This window comes from Notamacropus eugenii, chromosome 2, assembly GCF_028372415.1.
Source record: "Notamacropus eugenii isolate mMacEug1 chromosome 2, mMacEug1.pri_v2, whole genome shotgun sequence".
Taxonomy (NCBI): Eukaryota; Metazoa; Chordata; class Mammalia; order Diprotodontia; family Macropodidae; genus Notamacropus; species Notamacropus eugenii.
In genome coordinates this window covers 222,916,498-222,932,628 of record NC_092873.1, presented here as the reverse complement: position 1 = coordinate 222,932,628, position 16,131 = coordinate 222,916,498, and the positions used below count along the sequence as shown (strand labels likewise).

Below are 16,131 nucleotides of genomic sequence, written 5' to 3'. Positions count from 1 at the left end.
GGGCAAGTCACTTAACCCTGTTTGCCTCACTTTCTTCATCTGCCAAATGAGTTGGAGAAGGAAATGGCAGATTAGTATTTTGCCAGGAAAAGCTTAAATGGGGTCACAAAGAATCAGACATGATTAAAATAAACTTTTACCTGTTCCCAGCTATCACTGGAAATTAGGAATGATCCTTATCTAAGAAGTCAGAGAGTCTGTTCTTTAACTTCAAAATGTTATAGTGTCATAGCATGGTGTTTGAGGTCTAATTACAGACCAGAAATAACAGGGCTATGTCTTTAACATCCCATTGCTGTAAATCCTGTTAAAATATATGAGATTCGGTGCTTTGTTGTAGCTGCTACCCAGAGTACGCTAAATAAAACTTTCAAATGTTCTTGTAGTTGTTGAGTACTGTAAATGGCATGTCTCTTTAAGCTTCAGGTGTGAGAGAATACCTGCTCTACCTTTAAGAATGTCTCTGACTATTGAACAAAAGTAGATGTAAAATAGACTTTCAGTTATACAAAATTTGTAAAAAAACAAACAAACAAAACCAGTACATGAAAGAATAGCCCTTTAAAGCAGGTTTTGGGGGGAACTCTCTCCTTTCCCCTTCCCCTAGAGGGATATCATGGCCAACCACTCCTAAAGACCTCTTCATGGAAGCAGCCTAGTACTTGACCTTGGAGTCAGACAACAGATGTTCATGTTCCACCTTTGACCCTTCATACACCAATAATTCATTCAACAAACACTTATTAAGCACAGACATAAAAAATGAAACAATCCCTCCTCCCAAGGAACTGATATTCTAAAGGAGGGAATAGCAAGTAAATATATAAGTATGTACTCCCATACTATGAGGAGAATAAATACCAAGTAGTTATTAAATACAAGGTAGTTGAGGAAGGAGGACCCCAGCAGTTAGGGGATCAATCTTAAAGGAAAAGTGTGATTCTAGGAGGAGGTAAGGAGAGAGTGTGTTCCAAGGTATGCAAGAATGGCCACTGCAGAGAAGGGAAATGGAGTATTGTGTAAGAAACTGAAAAGGCCAGTTTGGCAGGATCACTGAGTGTGGGAAGGGGAATACTGTACAGTGAGGCTGGAAAGGCAGTTTGGAGTCAGGTTGTGGAAGACTTTAAAAGTTAAACAGAGAAATCTGCATTTTAGCCTTGAAGCACTAGGGAGCCAGTGGGGTTTATTGAGTAGAGGAGTAATAGGGTCAGATCTACATTTAAGGAAAATCACTTTGGCAGCAATGTAGAGGGTAGGCCAGAGTAAGAAGAGACTTTAGGCAGGAAGATTAGTTTGGATGCTGCTGCAATAATCTGTGTAAGAGGTGATGAATATCTTGAAGTAAGGAGATGACTCATAAGTAGAAAGAAGGGTTAGGAGATGTTTTGGAGGTAAAAGGACAAGATGACAACTGGCAGGATATGTGGAGTGAGCAGAAAGTAAGGAGTTGACGATATCATCAGGATTACAAACCTGGGAGACTGGAAGAATTGTGGTGCCTTTGACTGAAATAGGGAAGTTTGCAAGAGGAATGGGTGTTAGGGAAAAGAGAATGAATTCTGATTTGGATATATTGAGTTTGAGATGTCTTTGGGACATCCACTTTGAAATGTCCAGCAGGCAACTGTTCATGGGGGTCTGAGGCTCAAAGGAGAGACAGAAACTGGATATAGAGATCTGAGTCACCTTACAAGAGATGATGAAGCTAAGAGGAGCTGAGGTTTCTGAGAGTATGTAGGGTATGTTCCAGACAGAATTATGGGGAATCTCCAAAGTTGGGGGATGCGATGTGGATGATGAGGCATCAAAGGAGACTGAAAAGAACAGTCTGGAATGGAGGAAAAGTAGGAGCGAGTGAGTATCATGAAACCCAAGAGAGGAAAGAGGATCCGGAAAGAGAATGTGCTTGTCAGCATCAGATGTGGCATATGGGTTGAGAAGGATGAAAATCAAGAAAAAATCCAGTCTGGCAATTGTTGGTAACTTTGGAGAGAACATTTTCACTTGAGTGAAGAGATCTGAAGTCAGATGGTAGAGTTGAGTGAGTGAGAAAAGAGTGAAAGCAACCAGTTTTTTTTTCTTTAGGAATTTGGCTGAGAAAGGGAAAGAAAGACGTAGGACGGTAGCTTGATGGGATGGTAAGGTGTTAAAGGATGGGAGAAACTTGTGCTTGGTTAAAGGTGGTAGAGAATGAAGCAGTATGTAAGATGAGGTTGACAATTAAGAGGATAAAAGGTGACTGAAGTTGCAAACTGCTGGCAAAGATGTGGAGGGATTGGCTTTGGCAAGGAAGAATGGCAGTATTGATTTGATTGTGGCTGTAGAATTGGAAACTAATTGGGGTGGGGGCAGGGGAGTGGGGTGGGGTGAGGAACATGAATCTTTTCTCCCAGATACTTAGGCATGAATCATAAGAGTCTTTGGGGCAGGACACAAAAATCTGGTTCATTCTCCTATTTTTTTTCTTGAGATGACTTTTTAAAAATTGCTAACAATAATATTGAAAACTCAGTTCAGGACATATTTATATGTGATATATATACACATAGACATAGATATATACATACATACGTATATGTATACATATTTTTCATGAAATGAGTTCTGAAAATATATACATTTATAGTTTTTCTGAAGCATTTCTGAAGCATTCTCTATATATTATACATTATATTTGTTTTTATATATATTTTAAATAACATATCTAAAACTTAGGATACATCATATATATTACTTGGAAATATGTGATAAAATATATACTATACTAAAATATGTAATATATTATCTGAAAATATGTGTATATATTTTCATATATATATACATACATATGCTGTCATTTCTTGTCCATATATTAAAAAGCTATCTTTTGAGAGGAATCTATTCTTTGCCCACTGCTTTGGTTTTTGGTTAGTTCCTAAGAATGAGAACATTGTGTATTCATCCTTCGTTGCCAAAGAAGACCATGCCATCAGAGAAATGATGACATGACTTGCACTTGACTTTGTTTTGAGTGAGGGAGGGCTGTGCAGGTCACAAGCCTCAGTTCTCCACAGCCATCTGAATCCAGTGACCAGATATTCATCAGGATGACTGGAGATGACCCAGGATGAGGCAATTGGGGTTAAGTGACTTGCCCAAGGTCACACAGCCAGTGAGTGTCAAGTGTCTGAGATGAGATTTGAACTCAGATCCTCCTGACTCCTGCACTGGTGCTCTATCCGCTGCACCACCTAGCTGCCCCCTCTAGAAGTGATATTACATTCCCCAATTGATAAATGGCCAAAGGAGATGAACAGGTAGTTTTCAGAGGAAGAAATTAAAGCTATCTATAGTCATATAAAAAAATACTCTAATCATTATTAATTAGAGAGATGCAAATCAAAACAACTCTGAAGGACCGACCACATCACACCTATCAGATTGGCTAACATGACAAAACAGGAAGATGATAAATGTTGGAGAAGATGTGGGAGAGTTGAAACACTAATTCATTGTTGGTGGAGCTGTGAGCTGATCCAACCATTCTGGAGAGCAATTTGGAACTCTGCCCAAAGGGCTACAAAAGTGTGCATACCCTTTGACCCAGCAATATTGCTTCTGGGACTCTATCAAAGAGATCATAGAAATGGGAAAGGGTAGCACATGTACAAAAATATTTTTAGCAGCTCTGTTTGTGGTGGACAAAAACTGGAAATCAAGGGGATGCCCATCAGTTGGGGAATGGCTGAACAAGTTGTGGTATATGAATATAATGGAATACTATTGTGCTATAAAAAATGATGAACAGGAAGATTTCAGAGAGCCTGGGAAGACTTATATGAACTGATGCTGAGTGAAAGGAACAGAACCAGGAAAACTTTGTACACAGCAACAACCAAAGTCTGCGAGGAATTTTTCTGGTAGACTTAGTATTTCATAGAAATGCAAGGACTTAAAAAATTCTTTATTGGAAACAGTTCTTTATTGGAAAGAAATTTGATTTTAATCTATCATTAGGGAATATTTAAAATTATGGCTCCAAAGAAAAGACAAACTTTCTTTTTCTCCTTAAGTCATATAGATCACATAACTCTAAACATGAACCACCAAAAAATGGTTCGCATTCTGTGCTCATATCCAACCATATGATAAGACATTAAAAACAAAAACAAAAAAAATTGATCTCAATTCTAAAACTCTTAGAAAATGAAATCTCATTACCTGTTATCTCTTAACTATGGATTGTGTGTTAAGAATGACTTGAAAAGAAAATATTGTATGTAGCATAAATCTATTATTTTCAAAGTTTTGCTAGGTTTTTCATTTTGATATTTCAGAAACTGAAACTCTGATAAGTAGTAGGAAAACAATAAAATTTTAAATTGTGGAAATAAAAACAGGAAATTTGTTGATCAGAACATACTTAAAATGAGAACATACTAACTGTATGTATTTCCCTCCACAGCTCTTTCAGCTGGATCAAATGGTAAGTCCAATTTTCTTTTTAAACTTTACCTATTTATAAAGCTATTTTTAAAAATTTTCACCCCTCAGGGGAACAAAACCTGGTGTGTTGTGTGCTCAGCTCTAGCTTCCTTCATCAATTAGTTTAAATAATTTTATTCTGTGTTATGTGCCAGTGCTGGCCAAAAGAGCAGTAAACCAGATTAGGTACCCTGTTGAATTTTTCTGCCTTAACTGAACTTCGATTGCTATTTCCTGGTGGTAAGCTGGTGACCATATTCTTTGAAATTTTGGCTTTGAATATAGTCAGATATCTCAGTATTACCTCTGTATTAACTAACCACTTTGTAGATTTTTTGAGGCAAATTTTCAGTCTAAACATTTTACAGTCACCTTGGACTGCAAAGTCCATCTGCTAGTTGGTAGGAGCTCAGAGAGTACAAATGAATTTTCAACATTAGCCTAAGGAAATCATTACGAGGAAGGCAAATATGCTCCAAAGTGATAGTGCAAAGCCAAATGAGAGTAATTTTTAAATTATCCCTGCCCTGGATTACCCCATGTTTGTTCCTCTCTACTGCATTATTATATTACAATGTGAATAAATAGGTGAAACTGACTTTTTATGGGGTCTAATCAAATATCCTTCCCTTTATTTCTGAGAATACTATTTCTCAAGGTTGGAATGAGAGTCAGAAGACTTAGGTACCAGTCCCGTCTCTACCATTAACTATCTGTGTGGCATTAGCATATCACTTTACCTCAGTTTCCTCATTTGTAAAGTGACAATCGGACTAAATGTTCTTTGAGACCTCTATATGGATCAAAAAATACAATAGGAGCAATTGTTTGTAGAACAAATTCTTAATGATTTCTAGAAAAAAGACCAATCTGCTATTCTTATTATTTTTGTAAACTTGAGGTGTGAGCAGAGGCAGCACATCTGGACTGCATAGTTTATGCCCTACTTGGTACATAAACCCTGTATATAAAGCATGATATAGTCAGCATAGAGCAGTGTCAGTTGTCCATTACTTTATTATTATCACAGGAGTTAGAATAGGAATGGACCCTAGAGATTATCCAGTCTAACTTCATTTTCTTAAGAAACCAAAGCCCAGAGAGATGTTACTTGCCTGAGATCATGTTAGAAGATGGAAGAGCAGGTCATCCAGATCCCAACCCAGTGTTTTCTCCACTACATCAAACTACCTCTTTCCCCACTGAGACTAATGCTATTGATGATCTATCGCAGTGTCAAGAAAAGTCAAGTGTCTTAGAGGATTCTGTGTAGAAGTAGAGTTGGTGTTCCTAACATCTTTGCATTTAGCTGAAGCACACAGTTGACACTTAATCAGCATTTGCTATGTACCAGCTAGGTTGTGCGATGATTAGAGCCCTGGACTTGGAATCAGGAAGACCTGAGTTCCAGTTCTACCTCAGACACTTACTAACTGTACTCTTTGCCTCAGTTTCCTCAAACTGTAAAGTGGGGATAATTGTTGTTATTACTGTCCAGTCATTTCATCATGTCTGACTCTTTGTGACCCCATTTGGGGTTTTCTTGGCAAAACTACTAGATTGGTTTGTCATTTCCTTCTCCAGCTCATTTGACAGATGAGGAAATGGAGGCAAACAAAGTGACTTGTGCAGGGTCACACAACTAGTATCTGAGGCCACATCTGAACTCTCAAAGCTGAGTCTTCCTGACTCCCGGTCTGGGGCTCTATCCACTTTGTCACCTAACTGCTGTGGGGATAATAATAGCACCTACCTTGTGCAGTTATTGTGAAGATCAACTGAGATAACATTTATAAAGAGCTTAGCATGATGCCTAAGATGTGGTAGATACTAGGTAAATGCTAGCTAATTTTATTGTTATCTGTGCCTAGCAGTTCAAATACAAATAGAAGCAGAAAGACGTCCTCTGCCCTCCAATTCTAATGAGGACGTCTAAATATAAAAGAGAGCAGAAAAGCAGATGGAAGAAAGAGGGAACCTGGAGAAAAGGAGCTGGGGGTGAACAGTAGAGAAAATATTGTGGAGATGAGCTGGCGATGAAGCCTGGAGAGGGATGAAGTGTGGTGTATTGAATGGGGTGGTGGGTTGGATTTGGAAGCCTGAGTCCTCCATTCCACCATTTACTGCGGTACGACCATGGGCAATTTATTTAACTGTTTTCAAATTTTCTTCATTTTTCCATCTATACAACAGGTGAATACTACTTAAACTCTTTCACAGAATTCCTATAGGGTCAGCCAGTTAATCAGTAAACATTTATTAAGCGCCTGCTATGTGCCGGTCTTTGTACTCAGCACTGGGGATACAAAAAGAGGCCAAATATAGTCCCCACTCTTGAGGAGTTCACAGCTGTACAAGGCTGTACAATTGTGAGCTACTTTCTTTTGAAGCAGACTCGGAATTTCGTCCGTGTAGTAGCTAAGTGGAGCAGTAGATAGAGTGCCAGGCTTGAAGTCAAGAAGTCTCATCTTCATGAGTTCAAATCTGGTCTCAAACACTTACCAGCTACTTGTGTGACCCTGGGCAAGTCACTTAAGCCTGCTTGCCTCAGTTTCCTTATCTGTAAAATGAGCTGAAAATGGCAAACTGCTGCAGGATCTTTGCCAAGAAAACTCCAAATTTCAGACATGACTGAAAAATGACTAAACAGATAAAATCAGCAAATACTGGTGGAATTTTGGTGACTACTGGACCAATGACTTTCAAACTAACTGAAAATCATTCTATATTTAAAGTTAGAGTATAACCTATAACTGCTGGTGAGTGTAACAGGATCAGAAGGTTCTTAATGTTTAAAAGAACCTTCATATTGTCAACAGTTCATAGATACATTTCCTTCCATAAATGATAGTTTTAAAAAAATCGATCATGCTTTTCTCCCTCTTCATTAATGAACAGAATATCTTAGGAGCATATCCTTGCCGGTCCCTGTGCTAGTGGAAGACACAAGCAGCAGCAGCGAGTACGGGTCCGTTTCACCTGACACAGATTTAAAAGTGGATCCCTTCTCTTTCAAAACAAGAGCCAAATCCTGTGGAGAAAAAGATGGGAAAGGAATACGGACACTCTTTTTGGGGTAAAGACCTGGCTTGGTCTGAGTGGATAGGGCAGGGGGGCGAAGGGAGAGAGAAAGAGGGTGAGTAGCAGGAGGGAGGGATGGGAAGAGAAAAAGAAGGAACAAAGGCAGGAAGGAGGGATAGAGAGAGAGAAAGAAGGGGGGAAGGATGGAGAGAAAGAGAAGGAAGGAGAGGGGGCAAGAAGGAGGTATAGAGAGAGCCAGAGTGAGAGACTATATTTGTATCTTTGTTTTCTAAACGAAACCATGATTTTAGTGCACGTATATTTATAGAATTCCAGATGAGAATTTTGAAGATCACAGTGCTCCTCCTTCTCCTGAAGAAAAAGATTCTGGATTCTTTATGCTGAGAAAAGACAGTGAACGAAGAGCCACTCTCCATAGGATATTAACAGAAGACCAAGATGAAGTTGTAAGAAACCTGATGGAATCATTGGCTCAGGTAAAAATCACTTCTGGACATAATTTTGAAATATAAGATGGCAGATTCAGATAGTTGGCAAGTAATTGTACTGATAATAAACTAAAACAGGATCACAAGATCATTAGTTTGGAGTTGAGACCTTAGAGGACACTGAGTCCTGTCCTCTTGTGGTACTGATGAGAAAACAGAGATGCAGCAGTAAGATGACTTACCCAGGGTCACACAGCTAGGAAGTGCCTGAAGCAAGATTTGAACCAAATTAAAAGGCTGCTGTGAGGAGTCAGAGTTTAGGGAACAACCAGTGAAGGAAGGGCAGAAATGGGGAAATAGAAGGCTATGTTTCCTCCTCTATAAAATGGAGCTCATAATAGTAACTACTACACAAGGTTGTTTTGAGAAGCAGATAAGAAAATAGGTGTAAAGGGCTTTGCTAAAACTTAAAGATTTTTTGGGGGCAGCTAGATGGCAAAGTGGATAGAGTCAAGAGGACCTGAGTTCAAATTCAGCCTCTGACACGTAACAGTTGTTTGACCCTGGTCAAGTCATTTAACCCCAATTACCTCAAAAAAAATGGTAAAGATTATAACATCATAGATTTAGAACTGTAGGGAACATCAAGGGCCATCTAGTCTAATTTCCTCACTTTATAGATAAGGGAGTAAGGCCAAAAGGTGCTCAGTGATTTGCCCAGAGTTTCCTCACCTGGGATTTGAAGCTGGACTTCAGTGTTCCTCATTCCAGGTCCAGCACCATGTTGCTTTACACAGGAGCTCAATAGAAATCAGCCAGTCTCTGCTCTTTTGTTTTATCAGTTTGAGAGCAAGTCACAGAATTTTAAAAATATTTTTCCCTAGAAACAATGTTGTTCATGGAAACCAGTTCTCAAGACCAGCCTATAAAAGCTAATGTAAACCTATAACATCCTAATTTAGGGCATCTGTCCTAAGCCCTCTTCACTTTTTGCTCTGACTTGCATCACTTGGTAATCTCATCATTGATTTTGGCTATAATCTCAATGCAGATGATTCCCAGATCCATATCTGTTGTTGTTGTTCAGTTGTTTCAGATGTGCCCAATGCTACATGAGCCTCTTTGGGCTTTTCTTGGAAGAGGTACTAGAGAGGTTTGCTGTTTCCTTCTTCAGCTCATTTGACAGATGAAGAAACCTAGGCAGATAAGGTTAAGTGACTTGCCCAGGGTCCCATAGCTAGTAAGTGTCTGAGGTCAGATTTGAACTCAGGTCTTTCTGACTCCAAGCCTGGCACCACATCTACTGTGCCACTTTACTGCCCCTAGATCTATATACCCAACCCTCATTTCCCAGAGGCATCTCAAAACAGAACATTTCTTCACCTTCAAGCACTCCCTGCTTCTGAATTTGCCCATCACTATTTAGGGTGCCACCATCTTCCAAGTCACCCAGTCTTCCCAGGTTCCTACTTCAGGGTTACCCGTTCAGTACATACCTCCCAAAGTTGTTGGGAGGATCAAATGAAGTAACATGTAAAATGTTCTGCAAACCTCAAAGCACTATATAAAATGGCAGATATTATTATTATCATGATTTTCAACTGGTCTACCATGATAGCCTCTGGCTGACCTCCCAACCTAAAGGCTTTCCCCATCCAATCCATCCTTCACTCAGGTACCAGGATTTTCCTAAGGTGAAAGTCTGATTATGTGATGTCTCCTGCTCAGAGAGCTCCAACAACTTCCTGTAATCTCCAGGATCAACCATAAACTCCTGTTTGGCGTTTAAAACCTACTAGCCAGGCCCCTTTCTACTTTTCCAGTCTCTTAGACCTTACTCTTCTCCATTCTGAGGTCTAGCTGCACTGACCTACTTCATAATAGCTAGTATGCGTATAGTATTTTGCTTTACAGAAACCCTTGACAGACATCATCTCATCTGTTTCTCACATCTCTAATTCCTTGCACATAACAATCCATCTCCTGATTCCAGATATTTTCATTGGCCTGTACCGCTATGTCTGGCATTCTCTTCTTTCTCATTTCCATCTCCTGACTTCTCTAACTTACTTCAAGTCTCAGCTAATAATCTGCCTTTTACAAGAAGTCAAAACTCTTTCCCAGGTCTCCTAAATAATAGTGCCTTTCCTCTGAGATTATTTCTAGTTTTGTAAATATCTTATTTGTACATGGTTGTTTACCCCATTAGACTATGAATTCCTTTAGGACAGGGGCAGTTTTTTGCCATTTTTTTTTTTTTGTATCCTTGCTGCTTAGCAGAATACCTCATACATAGTAAACACTTAATAAAATATTAGTTGACTTGGCTCTTCCTCTGATCCATTCTCACAGATTCCTCTAGATTTCTGTCCTGAAAGCAAGGAAGGAAAAAAAAAATCCTCATGAGCTGTTCTAGGGACTTTTAGTTCAAGTAACAATGGCAAACAAGAGGGTCAGAAGCAAAATTTCAAGAAATCCTTAAAAGTCTTACCCTGAAATTTGTTCTTTGTATTTGAATAGAAGTAGAACTGGGCCTCATTCAGTTCAGTTCAATCTGCATTTTTTTTTAGTGTGGTGTATCAGACACTGCAGGCCTCTGAGCCTATAAAGATAAAAACCAATTATTTCCTGCCCTCAAGGAACTTACATCCTGTTGGCCATGCATAGAGATAAAGAAGTATAAAATTATTCAGAATAGTGTCTAGAGAGAAGACAACTAATAACTTGGGTGGAGGGAGAATGGAAGTCATCTTTCTTGGGCTCTACAATTCATCTTTCTTCTTGATGGTCCAGTTCAATCCAATATAACCTTTGTAATCCTAGCACTAGGGCTTCTAGCTCCCAGTTCCTTCCATAAAGAAATTCTCCCTTCTTTGACTCTTTCCCTCCTTCCTTCACAACCCTACCAACCAATACATAGATACAGTCAAAAGAAAGTACCACTCAGGTATTAATGGAAGCTTTGAGGGCATGCAGACAATTGAATTAATGTTCACACAGGTTTCAGAGAAAAACCTGAACTCTGTTAGGTTTCCTTTGGAAAGAAGGAAGACCATCTTGTAAATGTCACTAGAGAAACTGAGAAAGGAGCTCTGGAGTGAGAGATACGGGAGACAGTTGCTTAGACTGGTAGATTGGAAAGGATGGAACCCAACATGGGCAATATAGTTTTGGGGGAGGGAGACGCCATAATAGAGATTCATCTTTCCCCACCTTCTCCTCAATTTTGATTTGGTGTGTGGTTGGGTTAGTTAGTTTTGGTTTTTGGTTTGGTTTTTTTTTTTTTTTTGTATTTTTGGTCATGTTAGAAAGAAAGAGATCAAGTTTGTTTGTGTTCCACAGAAAGATAACTAAGTGATAGGGAGGGAGTACTGAGAAGAAAGAAGCCCCAAGGTCCCGCTTCTGAAGGAGATGTGTGGCACTACAGAGGGGTACCAGAGCAAGGTATTCCCTCAACTGTGCTTGCTTCATAAACTTCTTGCATATTAACTGACACACCCCGCATAAAATTATCCCTCCATTTTCTGATCATGGGATCTACGTTGAAGTATGTTTGGGAGGAGGGAACATGCCAAGAGTGACATGTGGTGGGTAGCTTAAAAAGATTGTGATGCAGAAGAGCTAGGACCAATCCCAGCTCTGAAAGGAGGAACAAAGTGGCACTGACAATGTTTAAAATTGTTCTTGCTTTTGTACTGTGTGTCTGTTCTTGGGGAACAGCACCCACGGCTCAAGACGTGTAGAATAAGCCGCCTTTCTCTGCCCACTCTGTCTTTGAGTTGTTTTCATGAGAGTGGCACGTTTCCAACAGTTATTTCTCTACTTTCCTTCACCAACCTTAGCTCTACTGGGTCTGAAGTCAAATAAGCAACGGAGGCCAAGTTTGGGTGGGGAGGCTGGAGAGGAAGGGGACAGACAAATGATGGATTTGTGGCAGCAAAAGGAAAGATGAATGAAATAGGTGAGGGAAGGAAGGGTGGTTCCTCTAGTTGCTTTTCTGGGGTCTGTGGTAGCTCTTTCTATGCAACAGATCCATATATGTTGAATATACATGAATTAGACGGTTTCTGTATACTGGATGGGCCAAAGGTCTTGGTGTAGTTTTAAGCTTTGACAGCTTAAGCTTTATAGTTTGGGGGACACTGATATTTTAAGTTATCAAAGCATAAAACTGCGCCAAGATCTTTGGGTCACCCTATATTAATAATCACAGTTGATTTTTCTAGTTCAGAAGGGATATTTACTTACCAAGTTTTCCTCAAAGATACAGAGTTGAATTTTGAATACTGGATTTGGAATGAGAGGCATAGGAGAGAAAATGCTAGCCATAGAATCAGGAAGACCTGGGTTCAAGTTCTACCTCAAGCCCTTACTAGTTCTGTGTGACCCTAGGCAAGTCATTGAATCTCTCCGAGTCTCCCTTTCCTTATCTGTGAATGAAGGACAAGACTCCCCTCTGAGCTCTAAATCTGTGATCCTACAAATCAAGTGTTATAATTGTACTTTTAGAAACAATGAAATAGGGAAGGACGAAGTCATGTGACTGCCACACAGTGAATTAATATAGCTATCAGGAAAGAGAATCCAGGTGCCTATTGTTGTTCAGTTGTTAAATCATGTCTGACTCTGTGAACCCGTGGATATTGTCCATGGGATTTTCTTGGCAGATACAGGAGTGGTTTGCCATTTCCTTCTCCAGTGTGTTCCCATTCCACAAATGGGGAACAGAGGCAAATAGGGGTTAAGTGAGTTGTCCAGGGTCACACAGCTAGTAAGTATCTGAGGCTGGATTTGAACTGAGATCTTCCTGACTCCAGGTCCAGTGCTCTGTCCACTGTAACATATCTCCACCCCTTGTAGATGCCCAGGCATATCCTAATGATGATATCTCATAGCTTTTTTTTTTAATTGCGACATAGCTAGCTTTTCTTTGAATTCATTTGCTGGGTGTTTTTTTTTCCTCCCCAGCACTCACCGCAATGCATTGCGCATAGTAGGTCCTTAATAAATTCTCTGTTGATGGATACATTTTTCTGTTTCTGCTCCATAGAACAAAGTGGTTTCTAGTTCTAAATGCCTCTGAATAGCCTTTTAGAAGAATGCTGAATTTGCTTATTAAATGCCAGCTGTTGATGATTCCATCAGATATTACTAACAGTGAATCAGGCTCTCAGGCCTCTCTTTAAGGCACTTTAAGGAATATCCAAGAGGACCCATGATTTGGGCCAATATTACATAAGCCAGATAAATAGAAGCTAAAGTGATACCATATAGAGAAAAACTAAAGCACTAAATGTTCCTTCTTAGGACATTGGTACAGGACAAGAAGCAACATGTTTTTCTGTTATAAAAACCAAGCTAATGCCAAGAAAGTTTGCTATCAACTTTTTTCGCGAACAGGCAGATTTTTCAGGAAGATTAAGTATCTGAATAGCGAACATGACTCCTTTTTTTTGCATTGTTATGATTTTGTTTATTTTTCTACCCCAATTGCAGTTCAGTTTCAATTTAGAAAAAATGAGTTTTTATAGCTTTTGTAGTCTATAAATTGGAAAAAGAAGGGAAAAGAGAACAAGTCTTTTAATCACAGCTACGAGTATTCTTATGCTAGATAGCTCAGTGTATGGAGAGCTGGGCCTGGAATCAGGAAAACTCATCTTCTTGAGTTCAAATGTGACCTCAGACACTTAGCTTAGCTGTATGACCCTGGGCAAGTCACTTAACCCTGGTTTCCTCAGTTTCTTTATCTGTCAAATGAGCTGGGGAAGGAAATGGCAAACTTCTCCAGCATCTCCGTCCCCAAATGGGGTCACAAAGAGTGAGACATGACTGAAACGACTGAACAAATATTATTTGAGAAAAGCTTTGCCTGTAAAATGTAAGTATGTAGTGCAGGTATCCTAAATATTTTAAAGGGAAAAAAAAAGGATAGTCTGACATATCTTTCTGTAGCCTTCATAAGATATAACTCTGGAATCTCGTCTGGGAATGTGTTGAAATGGTTAATGAATTGTGGATTTATTATAGTGAATTTGCACCTTTGGAAAGATATGAGAAGAGATGTTCATTATCTCCAATCCCCACAAATCAGAAGATTTTCATCCTCCTCAGATGTTCCCAGACATTCTATCTAGCTTTTATCCTTTCCCTCTCTCATTCTCTACCTTATAATATACTTATCTGTGCACATCATACAAACCAGTGGCTCTGGGTCTTGGCCTAGAGTCAAGAAGTTCAAATCCCACCTCAAACACTAACAGGGTAACCTTGGGCAAATCACTTAAGCTCTGTTGGCCTCAGTTTCCTCATCAGTAAAATGGATATAAGAATAATGGCATCTGCCTCACAGGGTTGTTGTGAGGATCAAATGAAGTAATATTGTAAAGGGCTTCACATTGTAAGTGCCTGATACAAAGTAGGTGCTTAATTAATGCTTCTTCCAGGGTAGCTAGATAGCTCAGTGAATAGAGTGCCAGCCCTGAAGTCAGGAGGCGTACCTAAGTTCAAATTCAGGCTGTGTGACCCTGGGCAAGCCACTTAACCTCAATTACCTCCAACAAATAAATGCTTCTTCCCTTCCCTCCCTAAATAAAAAGTTAGAAGGCAGGCACCATCTTTGTATCCCAGGAGCCTAGCACAGTGTTTTGAACATCTTAGGCATTTAATAAAAAAAAACAATAACAACAATTTCCTTTTCCGTATGGATTCTACCATACCCAACTGAGGTCACTTCCAACTCTCAAATTCTAAGAATTAAGCTGAAGGTGTGGCTTAATTTTTAATGTTAAACGACAGTTTCTTTCCTAGTGTTTTTGTGTATCATTAATACAAAGGGATATGGAGGAGGAATGTCTTTCATGGGAATAACATTCCTCACTCAGAGCAAAGCAAATAGAGATGAGAGAGAATTTGTCATAAGCTTTACATTTTGCCTAAAGTATCTTTATCTGCATCCATCACTGATTAAAATCATTAGGGGTAGGGTGAGTGATGAAGAAAAGGTTGCAGGGATGGGATGTTTACCTGACAAGCTGATTTCTTCCTCAGGGAGCGGAGACACCCAAACTAAGATGGGAGCACATCACAACTTTAGTCACGTGCCTCAGAGAGTTTGTGAGGTCCACAGATCGGAAAATCATAGCCACCACCTTGTCAAAGCTGAAGCTGGAGCTGGACTTTGATAGCCACGGCATTAGTCAAGTTCAGGTGGTTCTGTTCGGTTTCCAAGATGCTGTAAGTATCGTCCCTCTCACCTCAGCCTTCTTAAAAGCCAGGCTAAAATTCATGAACCACGTGGGATAGAACCAGAATTGTCTTATCTTAATTTTTCTTTATTAAAAAAAAAATGGATTCCATTCACTGCTGATGAAGCACCTGCCTTCTTACAATCATACTTCTAAAAAAAAAAGGAGGGGCATATTTTCAGTTTGTTTTCTTGTTTTGTTTTGTTTTTTTGAGGAGAGAGTGAGTTGCAGAACCAAGACAACTATATTTAAGAGAGTGTTATTAAATGTTATAGGCAGCTAGGTGGTGCAGTGATTACAGCACCAGTGCAGGCGTCAGGAGGACCTGAGTTCCAATCTCACCTCAGACACTTGACACTCACTGGCTGTGTGACCTTGGCCAAGTCACTTAACCCCAGTTGCCTCATCCTGGGCCACCTCCAGTCATCCTGATGAATATCTGGTCACTGGATTCAGATGGCTCTGCAGGAGAAGTGAGGCTGGTGACCTGCACAGCCCTCCCGCACTCAGAATAAAGTCAAGTCCAAGTCATGTCATCATTTCTCTGATGGCCTGGTCTTCTTCGGCAATGAAGGATGAATACACTAAATGTTATACCATAAATGTGTATATAGTATTTGATATCTATGTATTTGGTTATAGATAGATAGGTAGATAAGTAGATACAGCTCATTTTACAAACTCTAAAGTGCTTCTGTTATATCAACAAGTAAAGAAAGAAAAGCTAGGGGTTTTTTTTTTATTTTAAAAATATTACTCATGTATTAATGTATTTGTGTTACCTTGCATCAAACCTAATCACCATGGAAAACAGCGAATTGACAAACATCTCCCGGAGCTGAACTTTGTGCTTATGAAATCATGCAGTAGTAGGTCATCATATTTATTTTGATGACTTTAGCAGCCCCATAGCATTCTTCAACTCGCACTTTCTTTGCATAAGAGTGAGACAT

The 16,131-nt window shown here is 39.5% G+C and overlaps 1 protein-coding gene across 1 annotated transcript in view; it reads left to right on the top strand.

Annotated features, from left to right (window-relative positions):
• Window positions 1-16,131, top strand: part of MAP3K5 (mitogen-activated protein kinase kinase kinase 5) — a 452,961-nt gene that overhangs the window by 236,163 nt on the left and 200,667 nt on the right. The window contains exons 21-24 of the mRNA XM_072637677.1: window positions 4,445-4,465; window positions 7,363-7,540; window positions 7,814-7,982; window positions 14,982-15,167. Of these exons, the coding sequence (XP_072493778.1) occupies window positions 4,445-4,465; window positions 7,363-7,540; window positions 7,814-7,982; window positions 14,982-15,167 (554 nt within the window). The remainder of the gene's footprint in view (window positions 1-4,444; window positions 4,466-7,362; window positions 7,541-7,813; window positions 7,983-14,981; window positions 15,168-16,131) is intronic.